This window comes from Chelon labrosus (genome assembly GCF_963514085.1).
Source record: "Chelon labrosus genome assembly, chromosome: 7".
NCBI lineage: Eukaryota > Metazoa > Chordata > Actinopteri > Mugiliformes > Mugilidae > Chelon > Chelon labrosus.
The window spans coordinates 17,435,255-17,460,486 of NC_140343.1; the positions used below are offsets into that span (position 1 = coordinate 17,435,255).

The window sequence follows — 25,232 nt, forward strand, 5'->3', positions numbered from 1 at the left end:
AAAAAGAGCCCTGCTGTCGGAGGAGGCAAAGGAGGCAAAGAGGAAGATTGATAAGAACAGCGAAAAAACAACAGTGAACACCTCATGGGCTTTTACTGCATGGAAAGAGCTCAGGGACTTGAGAGAGTTCAAAACAGACGTTCAGTTGGCATTAATATTACTAGATCAGTACTGTAAGCAACAAAACCAGCATACCTCTGTGTGTTTCATGCAACCTTTAGAAAAGCATGGAGGGCAGGGATTCAAGAGGAAAGAGAGGACAGTAGCCAGTGCTCCCCATCCCGTTGCCCCTTACTAAAGCTACTTGTTTGTGCAAAGCAATACTCTGGCCATTTACTTTACTGCACATAAAATCAAGACAATTTCACATCACCTCTGCCGCCTTTCTTCTCTCAAAGTGGTGGAACCCTGGGGAAAATCGAATTGGGTATTTGCGACGGCAGGTCAAACAGTAATACCACTTGAAAACACGATGGGATCGCTGCTTACGTGCCTTAGATTTATGAGCGTGGCATCACTTCTCTCATGTAACTCTTAAGCCGAAAAGGAATAGGAGTATTTTACAAAACTGATCCTCTAAGGCGGTTTCTCAATACACCGGTAAGAAAAAAAACATCTGAAAAAAAGTTATTCCCCTGATCAGGGCAGTCATCGTCAGCGACCCACACCGCTCTACCTATTTATTCCTCACCTTCCCTCTTGTCTCGTTGTATCCCTCTGCTTTTGAAAGCCTCATGCATTTTGTTTCACAGGTCACCTCACTTGACGGGCTGAACTCCTCTCGAGTGCGAAATGAGGGGGCCATTTCAGAGCACAGATCCTGTTTGATGCCGCCATGCAGAGCAACATAGATCAGTTAGTGAGGGGCCTAGACAAGTAGTACTCGTCTAAGACGGTGTCACTGGGAGAAGCAGGCATTAATGCGTGTTTGTGGGTCTGTGGGGAGGGGGAAATGGGATGGGAGGACTGATATTAAGCTATCAGGCGAGAGGCACTCAGCCTCTTAGCTCGAGCAACTGCAACAACGTAATGCCTGCAGGAGTGAGTGATGACACCTTTTTTTGTGTGTGTTCAAAGGCATAGCCACCATTGAGTAAGGGTTGAAAAATGGTGCAGTCACAGCTGTGTGTGGCTAGGTGTGTGAGCGGAGGGTGCGTTTGATGTTCCATGAGCAGGAAATGAGATGTTTTCACTTTTGAGTGCATTCCTGGCACATGCACACACGAACACACAAAATCCCTGTTGGAAAGGTTCATTGATTGGCAATCAAAATGGGGCGACTGATTTAAAGTTGAATCTGAATCATGGAGGTATGGGTGAAAGATAAGCCGAAAAATAAAACAAAAAAAATCCTGTTATATTTTCACACACAGGCAGAACAAAGCCCTAAAATAGATAGGAAAAACAAAAATAAGACTTTTTTCCAGATAAAAAATAGACAGGTGAAGGAAAGAGCCGAGCTGAAATGCTCATCTTAAAGTTGGCAGGTGGTCCTGCTGCGGGGGAGGAGGAGGAGGGAGAAGAATGGCAGGAGATGGGGAGAAAAATGACAGAGCAGAGGGAAGGACGGAGAGGCTGAGCGACTCGCGCAGCGGTGTGCCTCTGATCGCTGGAAAAACATTGTTCCACCAATCTGCCATTTAATTACAGACAGGACAGGCCACCCCTGTAGCGTGTAGCGCTTTAACATGCATTCAATCAAATGGGATCGGAGCAGGACAAACACAAAGTGTGAAGTGGAAACTGACACTAATGGAAAGAAATCAATGTGCTCATTCGCTCCACTACGCGGTCTCTGCTACACAACCCTGGGCATCCTTCTTTCAGTCTCTCATTTTTGTCCACGTCTCTTTTTTGTCTCTTTTTTTCGTTCATTCTTAACAGCTTGACTGTTCCTCAACCTGGCTGATGTAGCGCTAACCTTCCTCCTGGTCAACTTTATAATTCTATTGTTTCTGACTTGCACCAAAGGACAGAAATAGATATTGTTAAAGGAACGAATCCATTGGCCGACTGGGGCCTCTCTTTGTGGAGTTTGCATGTTCTCCCTGTGTCTGCGGGTTCTCTCCAGGTACTCCGGCTTCCTCCCGCCGTCCAAAGACATGCTAGTTAGGTCAAGCAGTGATTCTAAATTGACCATAGGTGTGCATGTGACTGTGAATGGTTGTCTGTCTCTCTGTGTTTGCCCTGCAATAGACTGGCGACCTGTCCAGGGTGTACCCCACCTCTCAACCAGTGATCTTTCACATTAGTGAAGTGGTTACAGACGATATATGTCTAGCTACATTAGCAACTCAGGCTAACGGTTAAGGTGCTGATGATTACCAGATCAATGTTTTCCATGCTCACCATCTGAGTTTACCGTATTAACATTTGTCAATTAGCACAAGCTCACCCGAGGTTGATGGGAAGGTCATTAGCTTTGCAGGTGTTTCATCTTAAAATTAGGCATTTGATTCAAGGTTTTTTTTTTTTTTTACATGATGGTGGTGCTAGATGAAAGCTCAGAGAGTGCCCTGTGAGATTACACTTCATCCGCAGGGGTGACATTAATGTCCGTTTGAATTTTTATGACGGTCCGTCAAATAGGTGTTGAGACATTTCATTTGAAACTACAAATGTCAAGCGTGTGGTGATGTAAGAGGAAAAGTCGGGGGGGGGGGGATTTCTTGGTTTGATGCATCCTCTCTGGAGCTTTGGGAATTTCAAAGCAGTCCGTCACATAGTTGCTGAAATATTCAAGCCCAGACCTAAGTCGGGCACCGACGGACAGACTGTCATCGCTGCTAACGGCATGGCTAAAATGCAGCTAGCTGATTGGAAATGCGTGGACACTTTGGAGAAAATTAGATTGGGCCTAACTACATATTTTTCCAGTGTTTTTAGAGGAGAGGAGAAAGGGAAAACTGAATGAGAAGAGAGCTATTATAAAAAATAAAAAAATGTCAGATAAGGGTCAATGGTTTACAGGTAAACCTCATTCGCTCACTGGATAAACAGAAGCAGGTAGAGCTCCGATAAGCCGCATTACTCTTTTGTAAGTTGTTTTCCTCTCCGATGTAAATGAGCCACCTCTGTCTGTGCGGGCAAGGTGACACAGGATTAGAGTATAATGATAATACATGATGTGCATGATATGACCGTACCTGTGGAAAATGAGTTTTATCCTGGTTGGGAGAAAATGGAAATGCGGCAAACGCTGCAGGATTTTGCTGAACAAACGGGCTGATATCTTTTCTTATAGCCGTATCTTTAAATCACGCGCGTCCTTTTTGTCATCTGTAGTTCTGATGAAAGTAATATTTGTATCTCTGTGTTGGTGCTAGTGGTGCTGGTTCTTTACGCTGCAAAGCAGTGCTTGTTATTGATCCTATAATGCACACCCAGGTTTGACGCATGGTTTATTAAAGTACTTTTGATATCTTACCCTCTAGAGTCCGTCCCTGCCTCCCGCTGCTCAGGTAGCACAATAATGATCTGCTGGATCAATGGCCAATAATCAGAGAGACACAATGAGCTTTGGTTTTTTTCCACAAGCAGGAGAATCTGATCGGACAAAAGAGTCTGGAAACGGAGCAGATGTTTTCCTCTGCGAAGAGCAATTAACTAAAACCGTTTAATGTAATGAGAAATAACGCTCTGTGACTTACATTTACAAGACAGCATTGATTGATTCCTCCCCTCCTGTCCTCTCCTCTCCTGTCCTCTCTTCCTCAGGTTTAACCAGCGCAGACACGGTGGTGAATATGCGGAAGGTGACCCATCAGGCCATTAGCGAGGAGCTTTCTAAAACCGTCCTGCTCCCTTGCCTCTTCACCCTCCGCCCCAGCACCGGTTCATCCCATGAGCCACCCCGGATCAAGTGGACCAAGGTTTGGGGCCAGAGGGGCTCCGACGGGCTGCAGAAGGAGCAGTCGGTCCTGGTGGCCAAAGACAATGTGGTCAAGGTGCAGTAAATGCAAAGGAGGACCATCGTCGTGCGTTGTTTCGGTGGTTTCTTAACATTTCAATCTTTTTTTCTTACTGTTCTCCTCCTTTCTCAGGTGAAAAAGGCCTTCCAGGGTCGTGTAACTCTGCCAGGTTACAACAGGAACCGCTACAATGCCAGTCTTGCTTTAACTGGGCTCCGTTCTAGCGACTCTGGTCTTTACCGCTGTGAAGTTGTGGTGGGCATCAACGACGAGCAAGACACGGTTCCCCTGGAGGTCACAGGTGAATAACGTGTTTTCTTATTAAGGCAGCAATTCGGAATTTACACAGTGATCCAGGTATATGTTTAAAATTTTACTAAAAGTGACTCAAATTGGCTGTAGGACTAGCCCTTTAGGTGCAGAGGGTTTTTTTTTTCTTTTGGTTAAAACACGCCCCATAACGAAATATTCTCATATCGAGCCTGGCTATTTCAGACTAGATGAAAGCTGTAACATGCATGGAAATATTAGGACTGGGCACCATAAACTGTAAGAATTTTAATATAGTATCCTCTGATGTGTGGTTATCTAAGCAGCTAATAGCTGTGTTTCATTCATGCATCAACCTCCTCATCACTGCTGAACTCTGTGCTTGTGTACAGCTCAACGGTGGCTCCCAAGGTCCGCTACCATGAATAATAATAACCCTGTTTTTCATGTGAGGCTAACATAGTCATCACAGCTAGGCCTGTTTATGGCCCGTGTAGAGTGCACAGTGACGGGGGGGGGGGAAAGATGAGTGAACTGGAACACATTAAACATCATTGACCTGGCCCGTCTAGGTGCCGCTCATGGCCTAATGAAACCTATAAGGTGGGAACCCAGCAGTGCACGCCTCTGTCAAACACCGTAACTCAGAGGAGCTTTGTATGGCTCTCTATGGATGGCTTAACTAAACGGCCAAACCATTTGCAGCATTATCCGTATCCAGGGCAGGAGTATTTGCGGAATTACCGGGCTACCTTGAGGTAGCTCACTGCTGTAGAACCATAATTACTGTGTCAGAGTATTTTAGCTGCAGAGCTATCATCAGATTCTTTCCAGGTCACTCACTATTTTTAATAATAAGCTATTATCATAATGACTACAGGGAATTACACAATGCTTCAGCCACTGGACAGCAGTATGCCGCTTGCCACAGATCCATGATAGCGTTAACATATCAGCAGCCCTAAAAACCCAGTGGCCTTGTTATCTTACCAAGACGCAGCGTGATACAGTGGCTGCGTTGTCTCTAATTAAGTTTAACATAGATAGCCTCCACCTAAAGCCTTCACACGGCTCGGATGTGAATAGGTGCAAGTGTGCAGATGTGTGTGTTGGCATTTTGGCGTGCATGCTTGTACAGACCGCTGTTATTATGCCTAGTTTCAGCACATCTGCGAGGTGCAAACAGCACACCTCATTCTTCTCCTTAAGAGCTCTTTCATTTAGTAACGCAGACCCCTGTCACGATGCTTGGGAGACCCTGTATCCTCCCCCTCTTGGCCAATCGATTAACACGCCATGAAAACCACTCCTTCACAGAGAAACCAATTACGTGGCCGGCGAAGAGTAGCCATCTCCAGGGCTTAGTCTTAATTGGCAGTCACGCAACATGGCAGACCACAGCCGTCCTCGCACTAATTCTGCCGAGTGCTCAACGTGTTAATTAGCAGCTATATCAATATCATATTAATCCACACTTCTCTTCTCATGGAGTCACTGGTGTGTTTCTAAGCCTCGGCGAGATTGTCCTTCCTCTCCTTGCCATCCCTTTCCTAATTTCTTCCTCGCTGTCTTCCCCGCTCCCTCCCTGTCTCCATCTTCCTCCTTTCCTCTTGGCACATATTGACCGGTCGGCTGGATGTGTCTCACCAATTAGAGCACAGTGCCACTGATTGCGTTTGTCAGCCATTGTCTGTGGTGAGATATGGCAGCTCACCATTAACTGGCGTGAGGACAGTGGATAGCACAAGGCTCGAGAGCAGCTTCACCGCTCCTTGACATAAATTCTGCAAGTCTCTGGACATTACTGCAGAGATGGGAAATCATCAGTTTTCTTTTCTCTTTTTGAAGTTGGCAGTGGTGACTTGGATCTAAAACAGAGGCCCAAATACTTATTTTACATGGAAGCATCCTCACTCTGTCCATACCAGTTTGTTTTCCTCTTTCAAGTTTGATCAACTCTCCTTCATTCTGTCTTTCAAATATAAATCTAACCACTGCGCTTAGTTATTCTAGAAATAGCTAGTCTGAGTCTATAAATATATAAGGTAACAAACATCACCTGCTAACACTTCTTAAACTAGAACATTTTCACTCTTTGATTGTTGTAAAGACCAAACAATTTTACAGAGTAAAGTCAAATGAAGTGAGTGTTTTTAGTGGCGTTACATTTGGCCAAAGCCAAATTAGCTGTTTCCCTATTTCCAGTATTTATGCTAACAGACTTAAAGGGGAACTACTGTTTTTTACAACCGGGACCTTATTTCTGGCATAAAATACGGTTGTTTAGAAGAAGAATTACATAAAACTTTTATGTAATTCGTATTCCTTCGGGAGATAATTAGATCAGTGCATATCCATGTAGTGGGAGTGACTGGGGCACCGAAACACAGCCTCTAAATAACTGCTATGGTTTGTCCACAACCTCAGAGTCGGGAAAAATATTCAGCCATGTTCCAAAAAAACTAGCAGTAGCAAATTACAGGTAAACAAGCCGACCGTCGCAGGTGCCCGCTGCGCTCAGAGACGACATCATCCAGGTCAGAAGGCATCATCCGGGGTCTTTAGGTCAATCTACAGACCCCGGATGATGATAACAGGTAACTCTGGACTCAACGGGGAATAGCACTAGCGTACGATAACAAAATATTTGTGAAATGAACAAGTTTAGCGGCAGATAATGTGTTATTTAGAGGCTGCGTTTCGGTGCCCCAGTCACTCCCACTATGTGGATATACGCAGATCTAAATATCTCCCACAGGAATACGAATTACACAAAAGTTATATGGGTGAGTAAACAACCGTATTTTATGCCAGAAATAAGGTCCAGGTTGTAAAAAACAGAAGTTCCCCTTTAAGAGCAATCAGAAAGTGATCAGAAAGCAAATGAGTGTATTTTTTAAATTGTTCCACTATTACTTAAATACTTAAACACAAAATTGGATTTCTTTACTTTCCATTTGCTCAATATTTGCTGTACCTCTGTGGATTTAAACAGATTAATGTTATTCCGTGGTATAAATGTGAAAACAATATACTGCGGTGTATTAAGCAATAATGCCAACAGTCAAGGGACACCAACTCCTCCGCAGCGCTACAATGAGGGCATTATACCGTCGTACATGGTGCGTTTCTGCTCTTCTCCCCGGAGACTGTGTGGAGATGTGTGAGGATGCAGAGGGTAAAAATAGACATGAGGTATTGGGCATTCAGCCCTCCTGTGAAATGGGACTGGGTTTCCCATACTGAGAGGAAACCCATTTGTCTCTCTGGTGTGCATATTAGCCAGTGAGCTAGCCTCTCCGTTTGGGCGAAATCCCACAGCCTCAGAGGAGAAAGGAAAGAAGCATGAGAAGGGAAAAAAAAGGAACAAAACAGTGAAGATTTCTGCTCCACATTTCTGTGAGGAAGAGAGTAGGGCACAGTCCTTCTTGCTTTCTGCAGCCAAAGCCTGGAGCACTACGGTAATGTGGTCAAATTACCTCGCAGGCCTCCATCTCACAGGAATCTCTGTCACCCTCCCAGACAAAGCCAGTGAAGATAAAGGAGCCGTATTAGTCGCCAGACGCCCACAAGCTTTCATGGCGCTTGATGCTCCTCAGGGGCCCAGCCCTGTGTGAATGGCAGGTCGAGGTGGGAGGTGAGGGGAATGCTGGGTGGACACTTCTGAAGAACTTCCATTCCCATTTAATAGAATATATGCTCCTTTCACCGCTCTGGGAATTGTGTCCCATCAATTCATTTTTTTCCCCCAATCTTTTTAACTTGACTCTTTGCTATTCCTGTCTACCTCTCACCTTCTTTTTCTGTCACCGTGCTTCAATACATGCGTCTACTTGAACGCAGGGTTGCTCCCTTTTTTCCTGCCTTCATTGTCATTCCATCACGAGTGCAGAGGCATGCAGACTGGAGCAGGCTGACACAGTGTGCTTACTGTTAAAGCAGTAAAATAAACATCAGTGGCGTTTGTTGCATACCATATCCAAGGGCAACATCTCTTTCCACTAATGATAAGCCAGCCAACTCTGATGCAAATGAGACTCACGTACACAGGTTGCTGAACCCGAATGTTGTACTTTTGTCGTGTACAGGTGTAACAGTGTCAGTGCACAATGAGGATGTCGAGAGGGCTTTGTGCTTATCTGCCTGTGAGCATGTACATGCTCGTGTTTTAATGCTTCGAGGTTTCAGGTCATAAATCCATGTGATTAATTTCTGGAGCAGCCTCCTGCACTTGTTATCACATGTTTCATCTCCCCGCTCCAGGTGTTGTGTTCCACTACCGGGCCCCTCATGACCGCTACGGCCTGTCCTTCGCTGATGCCAAGAGGGTGTGCATAGAGAACTCGGCGGGCATCGCAACGCCAGGTCAGCTGCAAGCCGCCTTCGCCGATGGCTTCGACAACTGTGACGCCGGCTGGCTGTCCGACCAGACTGTACGGTGAGGCTTTCAGCGCTGGGTCCGAGTGCCGCAGGTGGCTCAGAAGCCAAAGTTCGAGTTTGCTGCTGTTGGAATAACACTCAAAAGGGCACTCTTTACTATCGCTATGGTTACCAATGTGAACAAAATGTAATGGGTTTAACGCTGTCAGCTTTACTACAGTCCTTATGATTGCAGTAAAGGGCATAATCAGGGATGATATTTCAACAAAGTAGTATTTTTCAAGAGGAGGGGAAAAATATTAAGAAAAAGACTCCTGGCTAGAGTTGGCATGGCAACACATGACATACAGCTAGCCATGAATTATTGGAGTTGGGTTTTTTTTGTGTGTGTTTTGAAGGAAACTACTTCCTATAATAAATGCAGCTATGCCAAATTGGAAAGATCCTCAGATTTTGTTTTTAAATGTGGGATTATTCCTTTGATGTATGATCTATAGACCCTGACTGTGACATACAGTACATTGCAGTTGATATTAGCTGTTCTGGACTGAAAGTCTTTTCAGTTATTGATGGTTTAGCTCATGAGCACATTGTAACAAAGTCAAATGCTCTCTGCCCCTGAACATATGCCCAAAAACATAAAGGTTGATGAAGTATGGCAGTGTGAAAGTCATTTGGATCTTTTTTTAGTTTGAACATAAAACTGCAGTATAATTGAACCTACAGTAACTGCCTGTTTGCACAATGTAAATGCATTTAACTAAGTCTGCGCCGCTGAGCTGTCTGTCAGGCTGCTGCCTGTGCTTCAGCTTGCCACCTTCCATTAAGTCTCTCTTAACATTAGCAGCCAGAGCTCGCCTCTAAGCATTGTTCTCCATATCTACATTTTAATTTCAAATCACCGTTGCTCCACTCGGCGAGCATATTGACTGTTGTCTTCCTGACAGTTTTTTTTTTTGCAACCTTCCCGCGGCACGGCTTGACTCTCTGTTTCTTTCTCTCCTTCCGTCCCGTGCTCCCGTTGTTATCACTTGGGAGCTATTTAATTGGTCCAAATCCAGGAGGCTCTGACTGCACATCAGCCAGGAGGAAAGTGTCCAATTAATACTAGGGGGAGAAATACAGACATCAGCCGTCGTTTCATCAGCCACCAAGCAGAAAGGAAGCAGCAGAGGCCAAAGACACTACAAGACTAAGTTCTCTTGTTATGCTCTGATGAAAATAGGTTCCTATATAAGTGGATCACTGCAGGTTGATGAGTATGTGCAGGAATGTGTGCGCGCTCTGCGTTTACAGTTTACTTGTGTGTGTCTTTTCCAAGTACTTTCTAAGTCCCTATATGCCCAGCGTAATCTTTTAATCAGGCTCTTTGCTTGTGCCCTGGTGCTGCTAGAATCAATGTTCTTGAGGAATAATTGCTCAGTTGGAGCCTAAATATAGATTGCTGTTTTCTCAGCCCCAAAGGCATGCCAAGCCACTGAAGAGATTCCTGACTCTTTTAACCTCTCCTTGATTTCCTACCTCCACCTCCCTTCCTCCGTCTCTGTGAAGGCTCGGGCATCAGTGGCACTCTTATATTGACAGAGCATTAAACACATTTTCAAACAACTTAAAGTGAAACGGTTGGGTAATTATGCTGTGAATCCCACAGTGAGGGCAAAATAATTAAAAGAGACAAGATAGTGTATCTGTTGAAATGCTTTCCAATTATTGTCTTGAGTTGGTTGTGGCGTGTAGTCTATTCCTCACTTTGGTATTACCACCAGTTTTAGGGCGGATATCTATGCGAGTAATTTTTGTGATTTTTGTTTGGAAATATATTTCGGTAATTTCTGAGAGGATGATGTGTTTAAACTCATTGTATTCAGGGCAGGGAAAGATAAAAGTGTAGTTGACTTTTCATCTTATTTCGTATGCGTGTGAACACGAGGACTCGTCCCTCGGGATCCGAGTGTCTGTGGCTGCTTCTTTTGATGGCCAAGCTATGTTAATCTTATTCTCTCCTTTTCTCTCGCTCTGTCTGTCGTTGTCCCTGTCCCTCATTTTCCTCCGCAGGTATCCCATCCAGTCGCCTCGTCCTGGTTGCTATGGTGATCGCGAGGACTTACCTGGAGTACGTAACTACGGCAGCAGGTTCCCTGATGAGCTGTTTGATGTCTACTGCTTTGCTAAACAGCTTCAAGGTAGGAGTCAGGAGCTTCGACCATAAATCTGAGTTTAGTCATGCATGGGTCCACCAAGCTGTGGGGTTGCGGCGTGAGAACGCTGTGACCGGGACTTAATACTGTTTGCGCAGAAAGGAAGAGGGCAAATGGGGAGGAAGTGGAAGAGGAGGAGAGTTCATAGAAGTGAGAAGGAGGAACAGTATTCAGTACAGATGTGATACTTATGCCTCATGTCAGCATGAGCTAAGTGGGTCAGAAGTGGGTCAAAAACTTTTTGATTTGAGGTGTGTCCAAGAACAGGTGACCAAACATCGGTGGCTTTGTTCAAATTAACCCCTTGTTATCCTTTCATTCATACTTATAATGCCAAATATGATAGACACTCAATGGGCAGCAGGAAGATTGATTTTGGACGCTTACATTCATTCTGACATCTATAAAGTTGGATTGTTACCAGAAAGTAGTATACCTGCCATGGACACATTTTTACTCCTGTTGTAATGTTAGCTTCAACTGTTAGCATGTCTGGCTAACTAGTTTTCTCTAACATAATGTCGCGTTTTTTCAGGGAGAGGTAGGACCCAGATGCTGGACACTATACAATGAGGCAGGAGTAGGCAAAAACTGAATTTAATTAAACAAAAAGGAAACACAAAGCGCTGCTGACATGGCAGGAGAACCAAAAACAAAAATCAAAACTTTCAACATAACATCACAGGACTAGAGACAGAAAACACTGGGAACACAGGGAAACGGTAGAAAACAGTATGACACGACAGAGGACAAAGGGAAAAGCAGGACTATACACACACACACACACACACACACACACACACACACACACAAGGGCAGAGGAGACACAGGTGAAAACAATCAGGGCGGGGCAAACAGTTACACAGGTGGGAAATTACAGGACAGGAAGGTGACGAGAAACAGGTGAAACCAATCAAGACGGGGAAGACAATCACAAAGGCGGGAAAGGACACAAGACAGGAAACCAAGAACTTAACAAAATAAAACAGGAAACTGAAAAACATGAAACATGAACGAAACTCAAAACATGAACACAGGAATCAAAACAACAGAACTATGACACATAACACAGTTTTACTTGAAATATCTTCAGATAAGTCAAGGACTGTGCTAGAGAGAGAGACAAACTCTCGTCCCTACCAATGGACACCTTGAGAAAAAATACAGTCAATATAATTGTGTGTAACTCACTGATTAATGTACAATTCTTCTTCTAAATTTATTTTGTAGATGTATTGGAGCGTTGTCCATAAAACTTATCAACCTAACAGGTTTTGTTAGCGTTCCAATAATAATCATGTAAATTAAATTCCATTTTCAAGACAACTGTGACAAGTCACAGCTCAGACAGTCCTCTAAAATCTAAAGATATATATGATATGGTTTACTCACTGCAACCCACAGTTTATTTAGAGTGTCTTACCTGTGAGGTTTGTGTACTTAAGCTATCAGAGGTCTCATCACTCTGTTGTCGGCCCACCACCCACTGAAAGCCAAGTTATTGCGTGACATCCCACACTCCAACTCTGCTCCAGCATTCGACTGTAGAGTCAGGGTCTACGTTCCTCTAGCAAGTGATTATTGTCACTCCCTACTCCCTGCTGGGCTGAGCATTGTCTGTCCTCGGGAGAAATTACAGGCTCAGCAGTTAAATATCAACACTGCATATATTCTGCATTTACGTTACTATCAATTCCATGCCTGACTAAAATGAAGTGTTTGTGGTACTTTGTTAACCTCCTGCATATTCCATAATGACGAAAAGCCTTTTAACGCTGCGGTCTGACACGCTCCGGGGGTTAGTCTATCTGGGTCACTTATTATGAGGCAGCACGACCACAACTGTCATTAAGTGTGATGATAGTACGAGTTTCCGCAGCTAATTATAGACAATATGAGCACCCCGTATGTGTTTGAGATGCTGAGCTGAGAAGATTACACGAACACCTCCGGACTCTTTATCCAGCAGTTTACAACATTATCAGGGAAATTAAAGAGCTGATTGAAACACTCATCAGATAATTGCCCTCTGTCAAACTAAAATTATTGGCTGATACATAGCTAGTGAATTTTTTTCTCATTCACTAAAAAAAGAAAAAGAAAATTAAGCTCTGTTATCCACTGTGTTATTCAGTACACACCAACAGGCCATATATTTAATTTTGGTTTGGTCTTCACAAAAATGACGGTAACAGAGTGGAATTTTTTAATGTAGTCTCAAATACATAATAATTAGGAATGTTTCAGCAGTCTCTCAGTTACGATTTGAGACATCTACTTGCATCTCTTCTAACTCATCCTTTGATTTAGTTGCTTCCTGACCTGTCTTCACCCGTCTCCTCCCCGCTCAATAAAACAGAGTCATCATTCCTGACTCTTTCGATGTATCTCCTGGATCCACATACACAACTTCTGCTCTCCTTCAACTCATATAGTTTGCATCACACTCTGAAATACGAGCACATCATCTAATTCATGCAATTTTATTTGTGCTTAGTAGACGTGGTGGTCATCTTGCGCTCTCTCTGCGCTGCTTGCCCTATTTCCGCATCGCTATTTTATCAACTCAAACAGCACCTTTCCTCACACTCTTCTGCTTTCTTCTTCTCCTTCTATCCCTCTCTGTCACTTGTCTTAGATACTTTTTTTTTTAACTGCTTTGAAAGAACTGTCTGTTCATAGTCTGTACTTCCAGTTACTGATATTTTTTTTTATTATTGTAGGCAACAATGAAGTGCATTCTTATGCATAGCAAGTAAACCATTTTTTTAATCTCCACCTCTGCCATTTCTCTTACCAAGTTGACAAAACAGAGATTTTGCAGACTTATACGCATAAGGAGAAACAGAAGCATCACTTTATACAACTAAACAACCTTAAAACAGACTCTGTCTCTGGAAGCCTACTAAACAAAAAGGATCTTGGTCTAAGGGCTGAAATGTCCGTGCTCTGTAACACACTCAGATCCTCGTCTGTCCTCTTCCTCCTCCTCCTTCCAGGTGACGTCTTCCACTCCACAGAGCCAGAGAAGCTGAGCCTTGCCACCGCCTCCACTCACTGCCATTCCCTGGGAGCCCAGCTGGCCACTGTCGGGCAGCTCTACCTGGCCTGGCAGGCCGGTCTGGACCAGTGTGATCCCGGCTGGCTGGCCGATGGCAGCGTCCGCTATCCCATCAATGTCCCGCGGAAGAACTGCGGCGGAGACGAGCCCGGCGTGCGCACCGTCTACAACAACCCCAACCGTACCGGCTTCCCCGACACCACAGCCCTGTTCGACGCCTTCTGCTACCGAGGTACTGAGAGCTCAGCGACGACGCAGTTGATGCAGCATCTTTGCGGCAGTTGCCATGGTCTTGGAACTTGCTTCCCATTCTAATCTTTAATTAGCGAGACATGTTTGTGTCACAGATGAAGGCATTGCGAAGAGATTGTGTGACATTTGTGTCCCCCCTGGTGAATTTGAGGCCTTGTATGTCCTGTGTAGTGAAGCCTGGGAGAGAGGGTGGAAAGGGAATTAATAGGAGCGAGAGCCTGAATACAGTAGTCAGCTGGGGTTTGCAGCAACTCTGACCTTGTCCTTTTTAACATGTGCTAACTGTGACTGGAATAAGTTCCACCTTCACACTGGACTGATTTTACAGCAAATACTGACACAGCATAGATAATCATCCCAGAGCTTATTTTTGTTCTTCTGGTTTACACTGATTAAAACAGATTGCAGATTAATGTATATTTCCTCAGATAAAAAAAAAAAAAAGACAAAGACACTTCCATCTTTCACAATGTCAGCGCATGAAAATAGCACTGAGGCAAAACGCCTGCGTGAACCAATTGTTTTAAGTAAACAGGAGCAGCACGAGAGAAAAGCTGCCGTGAATCTGTCAAAACAAACAGCTGATAGATGAACCTCTTCATGGCAGTGTTTTATGCACATTTACATTAATACTTAAAACAAGCAATGTCTTTCAGCCTGATAAAATTAGATAAAAATGTTAATAGTCACTTTGGTCTTGACAACACTGGTTCATGTGAATATCTCACTGACATAGCATGGACTCTATCAATTTATGTCTTCTTTATTTAAAAGTGTCATGTAAAATTTAACCCACCCGATGTTTAATGTGACTACATATATAAAGTGAGGTTTAGTGTTGTATTGTGATAATGCAGGTCAAGTGAAGTGTTGTTATGTGTTGCAGCCCACCAGCCAGCGGGGGTCCAGGCTGCAGAGGCACAGGCTTTGTACCAGACTGCTAACCCGGCAGCAGAGGCCCTGCTTTCAGCCACTGAAGCCCAGCGTAGTGCCCCTTTTGCCAAGACCTCCACCTGGACCGGCCTGGTTGACTTGGACAAAGCGGGCGTCCCCTCCATTGCTGAAATCAACAACTCCTCTGAGATCTCAGAAGAGCATGTAGTCCTTCACTTGAATCCTGGGGAGGGTTGGGATGAAAGACAGGATGGACCAAACACGAGCCAGTCCAGCCAGGACGAGTCGGACAACACAAACAGCAGTAACGCCTTAGGTCTGTCTGACCTCGAAGGCCCGGAAAGCCATGGAGGTTCTGCCCATGAGGAAGAAGATGGAACTTACTTTGGACTGGACACCCCAACACTATCCTCCCTAGCTTCTTCCACCCCTCAGACTCAGACTAGTAATAGTATTCTGACTGACTTTATTAACACTCTTCTGATGCCCATTAAGTACTGGACTGGGGATGAAGAGGGCAACAAGACTGAAGAGGGACCCACAGCGCCTGAAGAAAAAGCAGCAGGGAACCAGACGCATGGAGAAGCATCCGGAAGAAACCTGAGCGTACCAAAATCCAGCGGAAACAAGGGCAGCATGGACAACGCCATAACGGAGGACAGGAGTGGCACTTTTTCCTTCAGGGGCTCCAGCAGTGAGCCGCAGAGTCCAGAGGAGGGTCTGTCCGAGCAGGAAAAAGAGGTGGTGCCCCTGATTCGATTAGTACCTGCAGTGCAAAATACAGGGCGCACTGACACAAGCACCCATTCAGGAGAACAAGCCGCAGACAACCCTCAATCCACTGCTAAAGGTAAGACTTTCATGGCTGTGTAAAGGCGTGTTTAACCTTTAAAACAGAGGCAAGGTTAAAAAAGAAATGAGACTGAATCGAAATGGTTTCATTTCAAGTGGCGGGGTGTTGCGTTTAAATGCATACAGGATGTGTTCATGTTCATGTTGTGCTTTTTAAGCAGTCCATTCCTTCCCTTGTCTTTTCCCTCGAGTATGATTTAATGTATTCCTCTTCAGGGCAATTTGAGGGATTGCTGTAAAATTAATTAAACCGTAATTGCAAACAAACAGAAGGGATGTACCACATACATTAACGCAAAATGTTGTGTGTAGACTGTTCCTCCTCCATTCTCTTATTTCTTGATGGAGTGCTTTGTTTATAGCGTCAGAAAGAGCAACAACTAGACAAATAAAAGGTCTGCTCGCATTCGTTTTACTTGTTTGAAACAAAACAGACCTGCATCCTGAATTAATGGTGATCTAAAGGAGTCAAAGATGTATTAAACTGAAAACTTGCCAAAGTTTAAGACGAGGGAAAAAAGCAAAGCAACTTAACAGACGTCGCAGAGGCTGAAGGAGCGTGTTTAAGGACAGATGCTTCGGGGAGGATGGCGAGCAAATGTAGGCGTTGGACGTGTGCGCGTGCTGCATGGGCGAGCGCTGAAGAACCTGAGGGCCTTGTCAGACAGGTTACATCCACCGTGGAGTGGATTACCTTCAGAAACGATGCAGTGCAACGAACCCGAGGACAGAAAAGGTCACCGGGTCACAGTTTGCAGCTCACATGCTCTTAAAAGCGCCCAGCAAAATCACTTCCTCTGCTTCATAACCGCCATGGAAGGAGTAGACTAAAGATCAAAGGGCCGGCTTGTGGCTGGAAGATTGCTCAACCAATAACTACAGGAGCGAGGTATCTACAGTGGCGGCAAATTACAGCACAGTGCAGAAATGTATAGGACGGAAGCCAAGAAGAAAGTGCACCGCAGCCTTGGGTTGAAGGAGGCAGCTTTTCCTTTAATGGCCACCACAAATAACACATCCTTGGCAGCAGCTAAAAGGGGAGGATACAAAGTAAGACAAACACTCTCGCACAGACAGCCAGAAGAATGATTCAATAAAGGTGTTAGGCTTTCCTCACTTTGCAATTGCCGGCTTTATTAATATAAATGCTCACTGCTGTGCTACCTGAAATCCCATAGCAACCCAATCCTAAGGTATTAATGAAAATCCGGGCTTTAGTCGGCATGCATTATTCACAACCTTATCCAATTAACGTTGAGGTTGGGCTGCACCGCCGTTCACTCTAACCCCCGTGTACGTCTCTGCCAATTAGGAAGCGGCTCTCTGAAGGTAGGCGGTAATGATCACTACGGCGAGGGAAGGCAGCACACGAGGGGCAGTAATAGCGCGAGGAAGAGGGAAAGACGGGGAAGGACGGAGGAAGGAGGGTGAGGGAGAAGTCGCTTCTTGCTTTAATGTTGCCGTGATGGAAAGCCGGCCGGCCGATGTCTCTTCTTAAACCAGCATCAGTGAGCTGAATTAACTCGGTTATTGCACACCGCAGGCTATCTCTTGGATCTCAACACTCCTTAGCGATTGATGGTGCCATGTTGCCTCTTTGATTGTGGCGGTTGCAAGGCTTTGCTCTGCAGACAGCACATCTGAGAATTTGCCAAGAATTTGAATATTGATTCAAATTATTCTAAAGATCGGGGAAAAAAGGTCTCTGAAGGCAGAAAGATAATTTTCCCTGCAGATCAAAAATATTTTAAACATTTTATTTAACTGTTGTTTTCTCAAGCTCCTAATGGAAAGAACCAACTGATGTTTGAATGTCTGTATCACACCAGTCTTGTCAACCCCTGAGACTGAATTCATGTGATAGAAGACCGGAGTCTGTGCGCCGACACCGAGTAGAGATACTCCTGACATGATTCACGTGGCTGTGCAATAACTTCCGCTCAGTCTTTTTTATTAGATGCGGTATCTGTAGATGGGTTGAGGTGGCGTCGGTACCATCCGTCTCGCTCTCTTTCTCTTTCTCCCGTCGTCAGCCTCCACTTTCACAATTTAATATCATGTCTGCCTGACCCGAGGGATTCTCTCAGCCCGTTTACTCCAGTAAAGTGGAGTCAACACAGCGGATCCACTCGCGGTGGAAGCACACAATTACTGTCTGAATACGGTTTATTATAAAATTGTTTTTGCAGCATTTCTGCTTTGAGTTGCAGCCTTTTTTTTTTTCTTTTTTTTTTTCGCCGACAGATTTACAGCTTCACAACTGTGCTTCCACCATGCTCTAAATAGCGCCACGAAATCACCCAAACCTAAGCCTAATTGTCTCATTTTATTTATTACATGGGTCATTACATAGATGATCAAACCAGATTAATGCGTTTAATTATTCTCACTTCCATCCGTGTGTGTAGTAAAAGTATGTAATTAGCTGTTTGGATTATTAATAGGACAATTACGCCGGGCTGCATAGCTCTTATGGAAATGAACTTCAGACTCGTAAGCCTCACTTAGGCATAAGGCAACAGCGAATCTTCTGAATAATTTACATACCCTTAAATATTTTATGCATGAACATATTTGTGTATGTTCTCTCTCTCTCTCTTGAGGTTATTTGTTGTGCTTTTCTTTTCTGGCAACTTAACTGAACTGAGGACAGCCAAACTGGGGCTGTGATGACAGCACCAACACTAGCTGGGCCTCTTGGTAATACGGCTGCCCTTAAAAATAACACAACACACACACCCAGGCACACACATGCAGACATAATGAATTATTGATGGTGTAGACAGAGTCTGGTTTAAGGCCGTAAGCTGATAAGGTACAGTGGACCACTTCATCTAAATGAACACATTTAGATGGAGCTTCTTGTGGAGCCAGTCATTCCTGCGTTTTTCCACATGACTTCTTTCACCGCCCTCAAGTGTATTCCAGCAAGAGTTTGTTTTGGGTAAAAGAAATCCACAGGGATCAAGAAAACAGGGGCCGAGAAGAGGAGTGTGAAATTACATTTGAATACACCCTCGCATCCTTTTGGTGTGTGTTTATCTGTGTGTGCACGTGCACTCACCCCTCCGAAAGGGTGGGCCCCATTTTTGTCTCCAGACTCCGGCAACTTGATCAGCTCCACTGGTGAGGAAAGAAATCCAAAGCGTGCGATTTGCCTACATCTTAAAACAGAAAAAAAAAAGGGAAAATAAATCCCAGTTAGTTGTTAACATCTTTATACCGCACTGTATTTGTAAATGCAAATATTTAGCAAACTGTCAGAAGGACAGTTAACACTATGTTACACTTAATAGATACAGTTTAAATTGGGAAATTTCACACATTTGTTCTCCAAAGAACTGAGGAATATTTAAATTGCAGTCCAAATACATTTGCGGGGTTGTTTCCATTGTTGTTAGAATAGTGGAATTTGTAACTTTGATACAATACCTTACAAAAACTCGATATTTTTATACCATTTTTAGTTTCACAGGAAAAATTGCCACAATTCTGAGGACATAAAACTTTAAATTGTTATTAAAAGAGAAACACAGCAAGGATATAACATGAAAACAAAATATATCTTCACTATTTTTAAAGAAAGCTTCTTGAGGTAGTGCACAAAAAACAAGTGCAAGTAAAAAGCAAAACCGAGCATTTTATTTTCAAGTACACAACTGTGCATGCATAGACACACTTCACAGAGCAGAGTGGGTGTGACACGCTGAAGTTTCTTCACACTTTCAGATTTTGTATTAGGAACGTCAACATGTCAGCGCACTCGTCTGTAAACCGCACGTCTTGGGCTGCAAATGTACCAAATACTCATTCTGTAGCTGAGCTTCAAGCAGCAGTGCACACGTACTTCTTAGCAAAGTAGGCAAGGTGAACTTAATCCTCCAAAAGTGGTTGTGGAGGCTCTGAACTGAGCTCAGAACAACACGCTATTATATGAGTGACGAGAAAAAAAGAGAATGAGAAAGCACCGCTGGTATTGGTACACTGATGCTGTGGAGTACTGGTAGTTGTACACTAGTTGTCAAACTGATTACCAGTCAAATTTATTCAAACCACTGATAATACCCGAGTATGTTATTACTCATAAATAAATCTTAACTCATAGTGTTGCTTCAAATGATCAAATTATGACTTAATATCTGAATCAAACGTTTCAGTTTTTCTAAACTGGTGATTTCCATTGTAAACGACATAACAAGCCTGGAACACAGTCTCAAATCTCCTTAATTCTTAACCCACCTCCTACACTGAGTTGAGCTGATTCATTCTGTTATCTCAAAATTGAGTGCAAGGTGAGTTCAGAAAAACTGTGAAAGAAATCATAGTCCACACAACAGAGTAAGGGAATTGGTTAAATTCACACCGTTTTTGACTCAAGCCACTGTTTGCAGTGAATCTGTGCCCCTGCTAAGACATTATGTTTCCATAATCATTTTTAAACTATGCACCCTGAACAAGTTTCATTTGATCCTTGTAAGCCAGACTTGAATTTTTAATTGCTAATTCTACATCCATAAAATTAAATCCACCCATCCCCCGATGCTGGGATTGTATTAATTAGTCTGTTCTGTCTCTTTGTTCCCTGTAGGATTCCCTGCATCAGTTACGATTGAGAGATCAACCCCCAGTGAACGTGTCAACATATCCAGTCCTCAAACTCCCAGAGGAGGTCCTCCCTTTGCTCCCGGCTCCGGCAGCCAGTTTCAGTGGGCTATCAAGTCCATGCGTGGCTCCAAACTAGGCCCTCCCGGAAATGTGGCCTATGTGGGTAAGCATTCCACCTGGGAGCCGATGGAAGCCAAAGCGGGGCCGCTAGAAATGATGACCTTGCCCACCTCCCTTCGGCAGGACAACCCTGAAAACTATTCAGGGGAAGGAAAGGAGCAGGATGCAGAAGGTGCTAATATTCCAACTACAAGAGGTACATCATGGGAGATAGAGGGGAGTGGAGAGGGGAGCAACTTTCCTGGATTTGGATTGAAAGTCAACAATTTGGCTGACAGTGGTGTCAAACCTGAAAACGAATCTTCACTCAGCCAGAGTGATATTGTCACTGTGGCTTCGCAAACTACTATGTCCCTGTGGCAGCTAGTGCAGCAACCTACTACCCCGCCTCCAGCATCCCAGGAGCCAGACACAGCAGAGGAGGCCAGGGGAGAGATCCTCTACGTCCAGCGGCCTTCTGACAACCTCTCTTCTGCCTCGTCGCGCAGAGCGGAGAGTACTTCAGGATCAAGTTTCACTCCAGTTCTTAGGAAGAAGAGCAAAGGCACGAGCAGGAATGAGGTGATGGCAACAGAAGCTTTGATGGACGTTCTGACAACGTCTGAGGTGACCACCGTGGAGCTTGCGGCCGGAGATGCACAGAGGACAGACCCCGCCACCACGGCAACCACCACAGAAATTCCTTCCGACAGCTCCCAGACAGAGGAGCCATCTATTTCCATTTCATGGGTTCGGGAAGAGGAGGAAGCGACTACAAGCTTGCCCGACCTCTCAGCAACTCCAGCAACCGGTGGAGGATCTCAAACTGCTACTGGAGTCATTCAGTTGACCACCGCCGCATCAGACTTCAGGCGTGGCTCCACAGAAGCTGAATCCACATCTGCAGTTTCTGAGTCCTTTGTCGTGGGGAGTCATTGGACACCTTCCAAAGTCCCAAAATCAGAGGATCACAATACTTCTGTGACGGCAGACAGCAAAGACGCAAACAAACCATTTGACGTTCTCGTACCCAACTGGGCGTTTGGGCTGATCCCATCAGGTGAGTTAGCTCCATGGTGTTCCCAGTGAAAAAACTTAACTGCCATCATCAATATCATGATTACGAGTAATTGCCTAATCAGTTGCCATTTATTTAATTATGTATGCAGCTCAAAGAGAGGTGAAAAACAGTACGATGACAGCAGCATGAAAACACTGCCGCATGCCCTCCACCTGAGTTCACAACCTCTGCAAACCGCCTCAAATATACAACATATACTCCTCTGTTTCCATACCAATGTCGCTTGCTGTTTCATTTTACATTTCTTTTCGGTCCCCTTGCTCTGTCACACATCATGCATTCTTAATCCAGCCTGGTTCTTTCCTTTTGCATTCACATCCTCCTCCTTTCCTTGTCCCTCCCTCCCACGCCGGTATGGAGACAGCTCTAGACAGCGAGGCAGTGCAGTGAGGTGAAACCAACTAGGTATTAGGGAAGTAATTAGTGGGTCAGAGCGAGCGCAATTAGGGGAACTGGGTAGAAGCAGAGATCCCAGTCCCCAACAAATCAATGTAGACACAAACTACAAGATGGGACTCGTAATTGACCGTGGTCTCTTCTCCTTTCTCATTTTCTAGTTTGTTCATGTTCACTCTGCTCCTTCTCTGGTGTTCAGCTCAACTTCCTTCCCTTGCACTTTACCCGCAAACTCGCTGTTCACAATAATAGCAGTGTCTGTGCCGATGTCTCAGCACGCTCGCATTGATTTCTTTTGATAGTTAATGGACCTGCTACTGTGGCAGACAACCACAAAGTAAATGAACACTGCAAACACTCATTTCTTCCTTGTCTAAATTTGTAATCTTAACAGCCAAAATGTGTTTGCTCTGTGTTTTGTGTGTCTTTCTGGAGAGATTGCAAGATTCATTGTGTGTTTCTGCTTAAGTGATGCCACTCATTCATCCTCAGCTCTGTCCTCCTGGTATTTCCTGGGAACGCATCTTTAAGTTATGATCATTAGTCATTCTGCTTAGTAAAGTGCATTTTTAAGTCCGCACGTGGAAGGGACTGAGCTGGTACTGTACACGCATCTTATAAAAATAGCGACCATTATCAGAGTAGTGAGTTTTCTCCCACAGAAACCAAGTGAACTCCGTCAAGTGGTGTTTTCTGGTTTACGTCTGAAGCCGGGGACTTGCCTTTCGTAACTTTAATAACAGCGGGAGGAGGATATTCTGATGAGATTGTGATTTCAGGAGAACGCACCACAGCAAACCAATAACAAAGGCTCAATGCTTGCCCGTCTTGTTTGCTTGAGGTCGAGTGCTGCATTCAATATTTTCCCATTTTCTGAATGCTTTCCTTGGAGCATGCCCGCTGTGATCCGCTATGTAATCATTTAATTTAGTGAACGTGTAAATACTTCAGATTGATTTCATTTAGAAAAAATAAATGTAACTGGGCAGCTCAAGGACACTTTCTGCCTTTTTTTAAATTCAATTTCGGACTCTGTGCTCACTGCTGCGCATCCTGCTGTTTATTTCATAAGAAAATTTAAAAGAAAGCAGTCAGTACAAGAGGACGCTTTGTCTTTATCAGGGCGATGTCTGAATTGAGTGTGTGGCCATTCTCTTGTCGAGTGATTAGAAGCGTGAGACCCCTCCCTCTGTGTGACCTTTCTTAGTTGTCAGTTTTTAGTTCAGGGGAAATAACAGCAATGGTTGTCTAAACATTGCAGCAGAGACGGAGAGATGGAGAAGAGGGAAAGGGCAGGACGATGGACAGCACCGGGGAGGAAATATAGGGAGTTGGGGGAGGGAGATGAGGGAGAGAGAGGGGAATGTGTCCTCCACAATGTTGTGGGCAGGAGTACATAAACCGCTTTAATCAATGATCAGAGACTACACTAACATAGTCCCGTGGGCCTCCAGGGAGCACATAGCTCCACCTCATCTCTTTTTTTCCACCTCCCTCCTCCTTTCTCTTTTTTTTTCTTTATTTTTCTACGCTTCCTTCCAATCATCATTCATTGTTTGTTATCAGAACAGACTCAGCCCCTCTGTATCTTATTCGACCGTATATCTATGTGATAAGACACTGGTACATAACAGCAAATCCAGCTTTTCCAATACCCCGTCGCTTTGGCCTCCAGCTAAACCCACACAGATGGGTGGACATACACGCACATTAAAAAAAAACAAAAAACCTTAATATACCTGAAGACGCACCAGCATGCCAAACCTGCTCAGGAGTAAATCTCGATAATCCATCCCACATGTCGCACCATCACAAACAGAATAAGTCTTAATCCTTTTCTGCGAACACTCGGAGAAAGTAAACACACTTCGTTTTATTTCTTTTTTAATTGCTCATATCTTCATTTCCATATTGACTAATCCAAAAAGCAGTATTTATTAAAGTTTGTAACAGCACAAAAAAAAAAGTTACAAAATTGATTTATGGTCCGGTGCATTCCAACAAGCACGGAAATTTACCGAATGGTTCGGATTGCTGGCGCCCTGCCCTTTGGGGTGATGAAGCAAAGGAGTGCATACAGTAATATCGGCTGTCTGTCCAGGCTTTAAATTACCAATGCCGGTCTGATACTCTAGCAACCAGGGGACAGGATGCCTATGAGTTATAGTCGTCTTGACTCGAGCCTTGTCCCGGGCTCAAGATGGATCAGACCTCTGGCAACATCAATAACATGGCAGCCGGCCCTCAACCAAATTAGAGTGTTAAATTTGGAGGAGAAGAGCCAATAGGTTGACGTGTGTGTGTGTGTAGGGGTTAGTGTGCGTGCTTGTTTGTGTGTATTATGGTGGAAGAGGGAGATAAATGGAGACGGGCACAGGCTGGGGTGGCATATTATCAGTGTGGGTCTGTGGATAGATGTTCAGCTTGTCTGCTGGCTGTTGAAGTCCTTGGATCGGCTGCCTGGAGCAGCGAGAGGGCACATTCTCATTGCTGCATATAGAAGTCTATTGATTTTCCTGCCTCTCCCTCCATGTGTCTCCTATCTTTTTTTTCCTCACTATCCTCCTTACTCTTCTCTATCTTTGCCTTACTATTTTTTTTTTTTCCATTCCCTTCACTTCCTGTCTCCCCAACTTTATGTCTTTTATTACTCCTCTGGTCATTGTTATGACTCTCCCTTGCACAATGTTTTGATAGCCTCTTGAACTCCAATGTGATACAACACAAGGCAGTCAATTGCTGTCTAACCGTACCTGCCCCTCATACAATCCTCAGCCTCAGCAGGATTCACTTCGAGTCGCAGGTATTTTTAAAAAATGAGCCGCCTCCCTTTATGTCCATCCATCAGCTTCCCGTCTTCAGGTCTCGCTTCTTCTTCTTTCTTTTCATGGTGTAATTCCACCATTTTTCCATATCAAGCATTCTTTCTGAATCTAATCCCGTGCTATTGCCTGCCGCTTATTAAATGAATGGGATTTGTTAAAGAACAGCCTTGAGGGACACTGGGTTCTATCGTGGTGTGGGATGAAACACACGGCTCTGTGCTGACTGAGCACAGGCTCTTTGTATCCTGTTAACCATGGGAATAACGGAGCAACCAAAGTGTTGAAAATGAGCTTAAATCGACTCTGCTGAGAAATCACGCTGAGCCTTTTGTGTACATCGCCGACTGTTAATAAAGATAACGCATATCAGTCGAAAATCCAAAGAATTAGCGTGAAGTCCCTGATGTG

The 25,232-nt window shown here is 44.4% G+C and overlaps 1 protein-coding gene across 1 annotated transcript in view; it reads left to right on the top strand.

Moving 5' to 3' along the window:
* The window catches only part of ncanb (neurocan b), a gene marked incomplete at its 3' end in the record, with an annotated part of 110,234 nt that overhangs the window by 12,786 nt on the left and 72,216 nt on the right, over positions 1-25,232 (top strand). Inside the window, exons 2-8 of the mRNA XM_084548803.1 lie at positions 3,718-3,947; positions 4,044-4,212; positions 8,445-8,619; positions 10,617-10,744; positions 13,759-14,052; positions 14,959-15,816; positions 20,407-21,582. Of these exons, the coding sequence (XP_084404929.1) occupies positions 3,718-3,947; positions 4,044-4,212; positions 8,445-8,619; positions 10,617-10,744; positions 13,759-14,052; positions 14,959-15,816; positions 20,407-21,582 (3,030 nt within the window). The remainder of the gene's footprint in view (positions 1-3,717; positions 3,948-4,043; positions 4,213-8,444; positions 8,620-10,616; positions 10,745-13,758; positions 14,053-14,958; positions 15,817-20,406; positions 21,583-25,232) is intronic.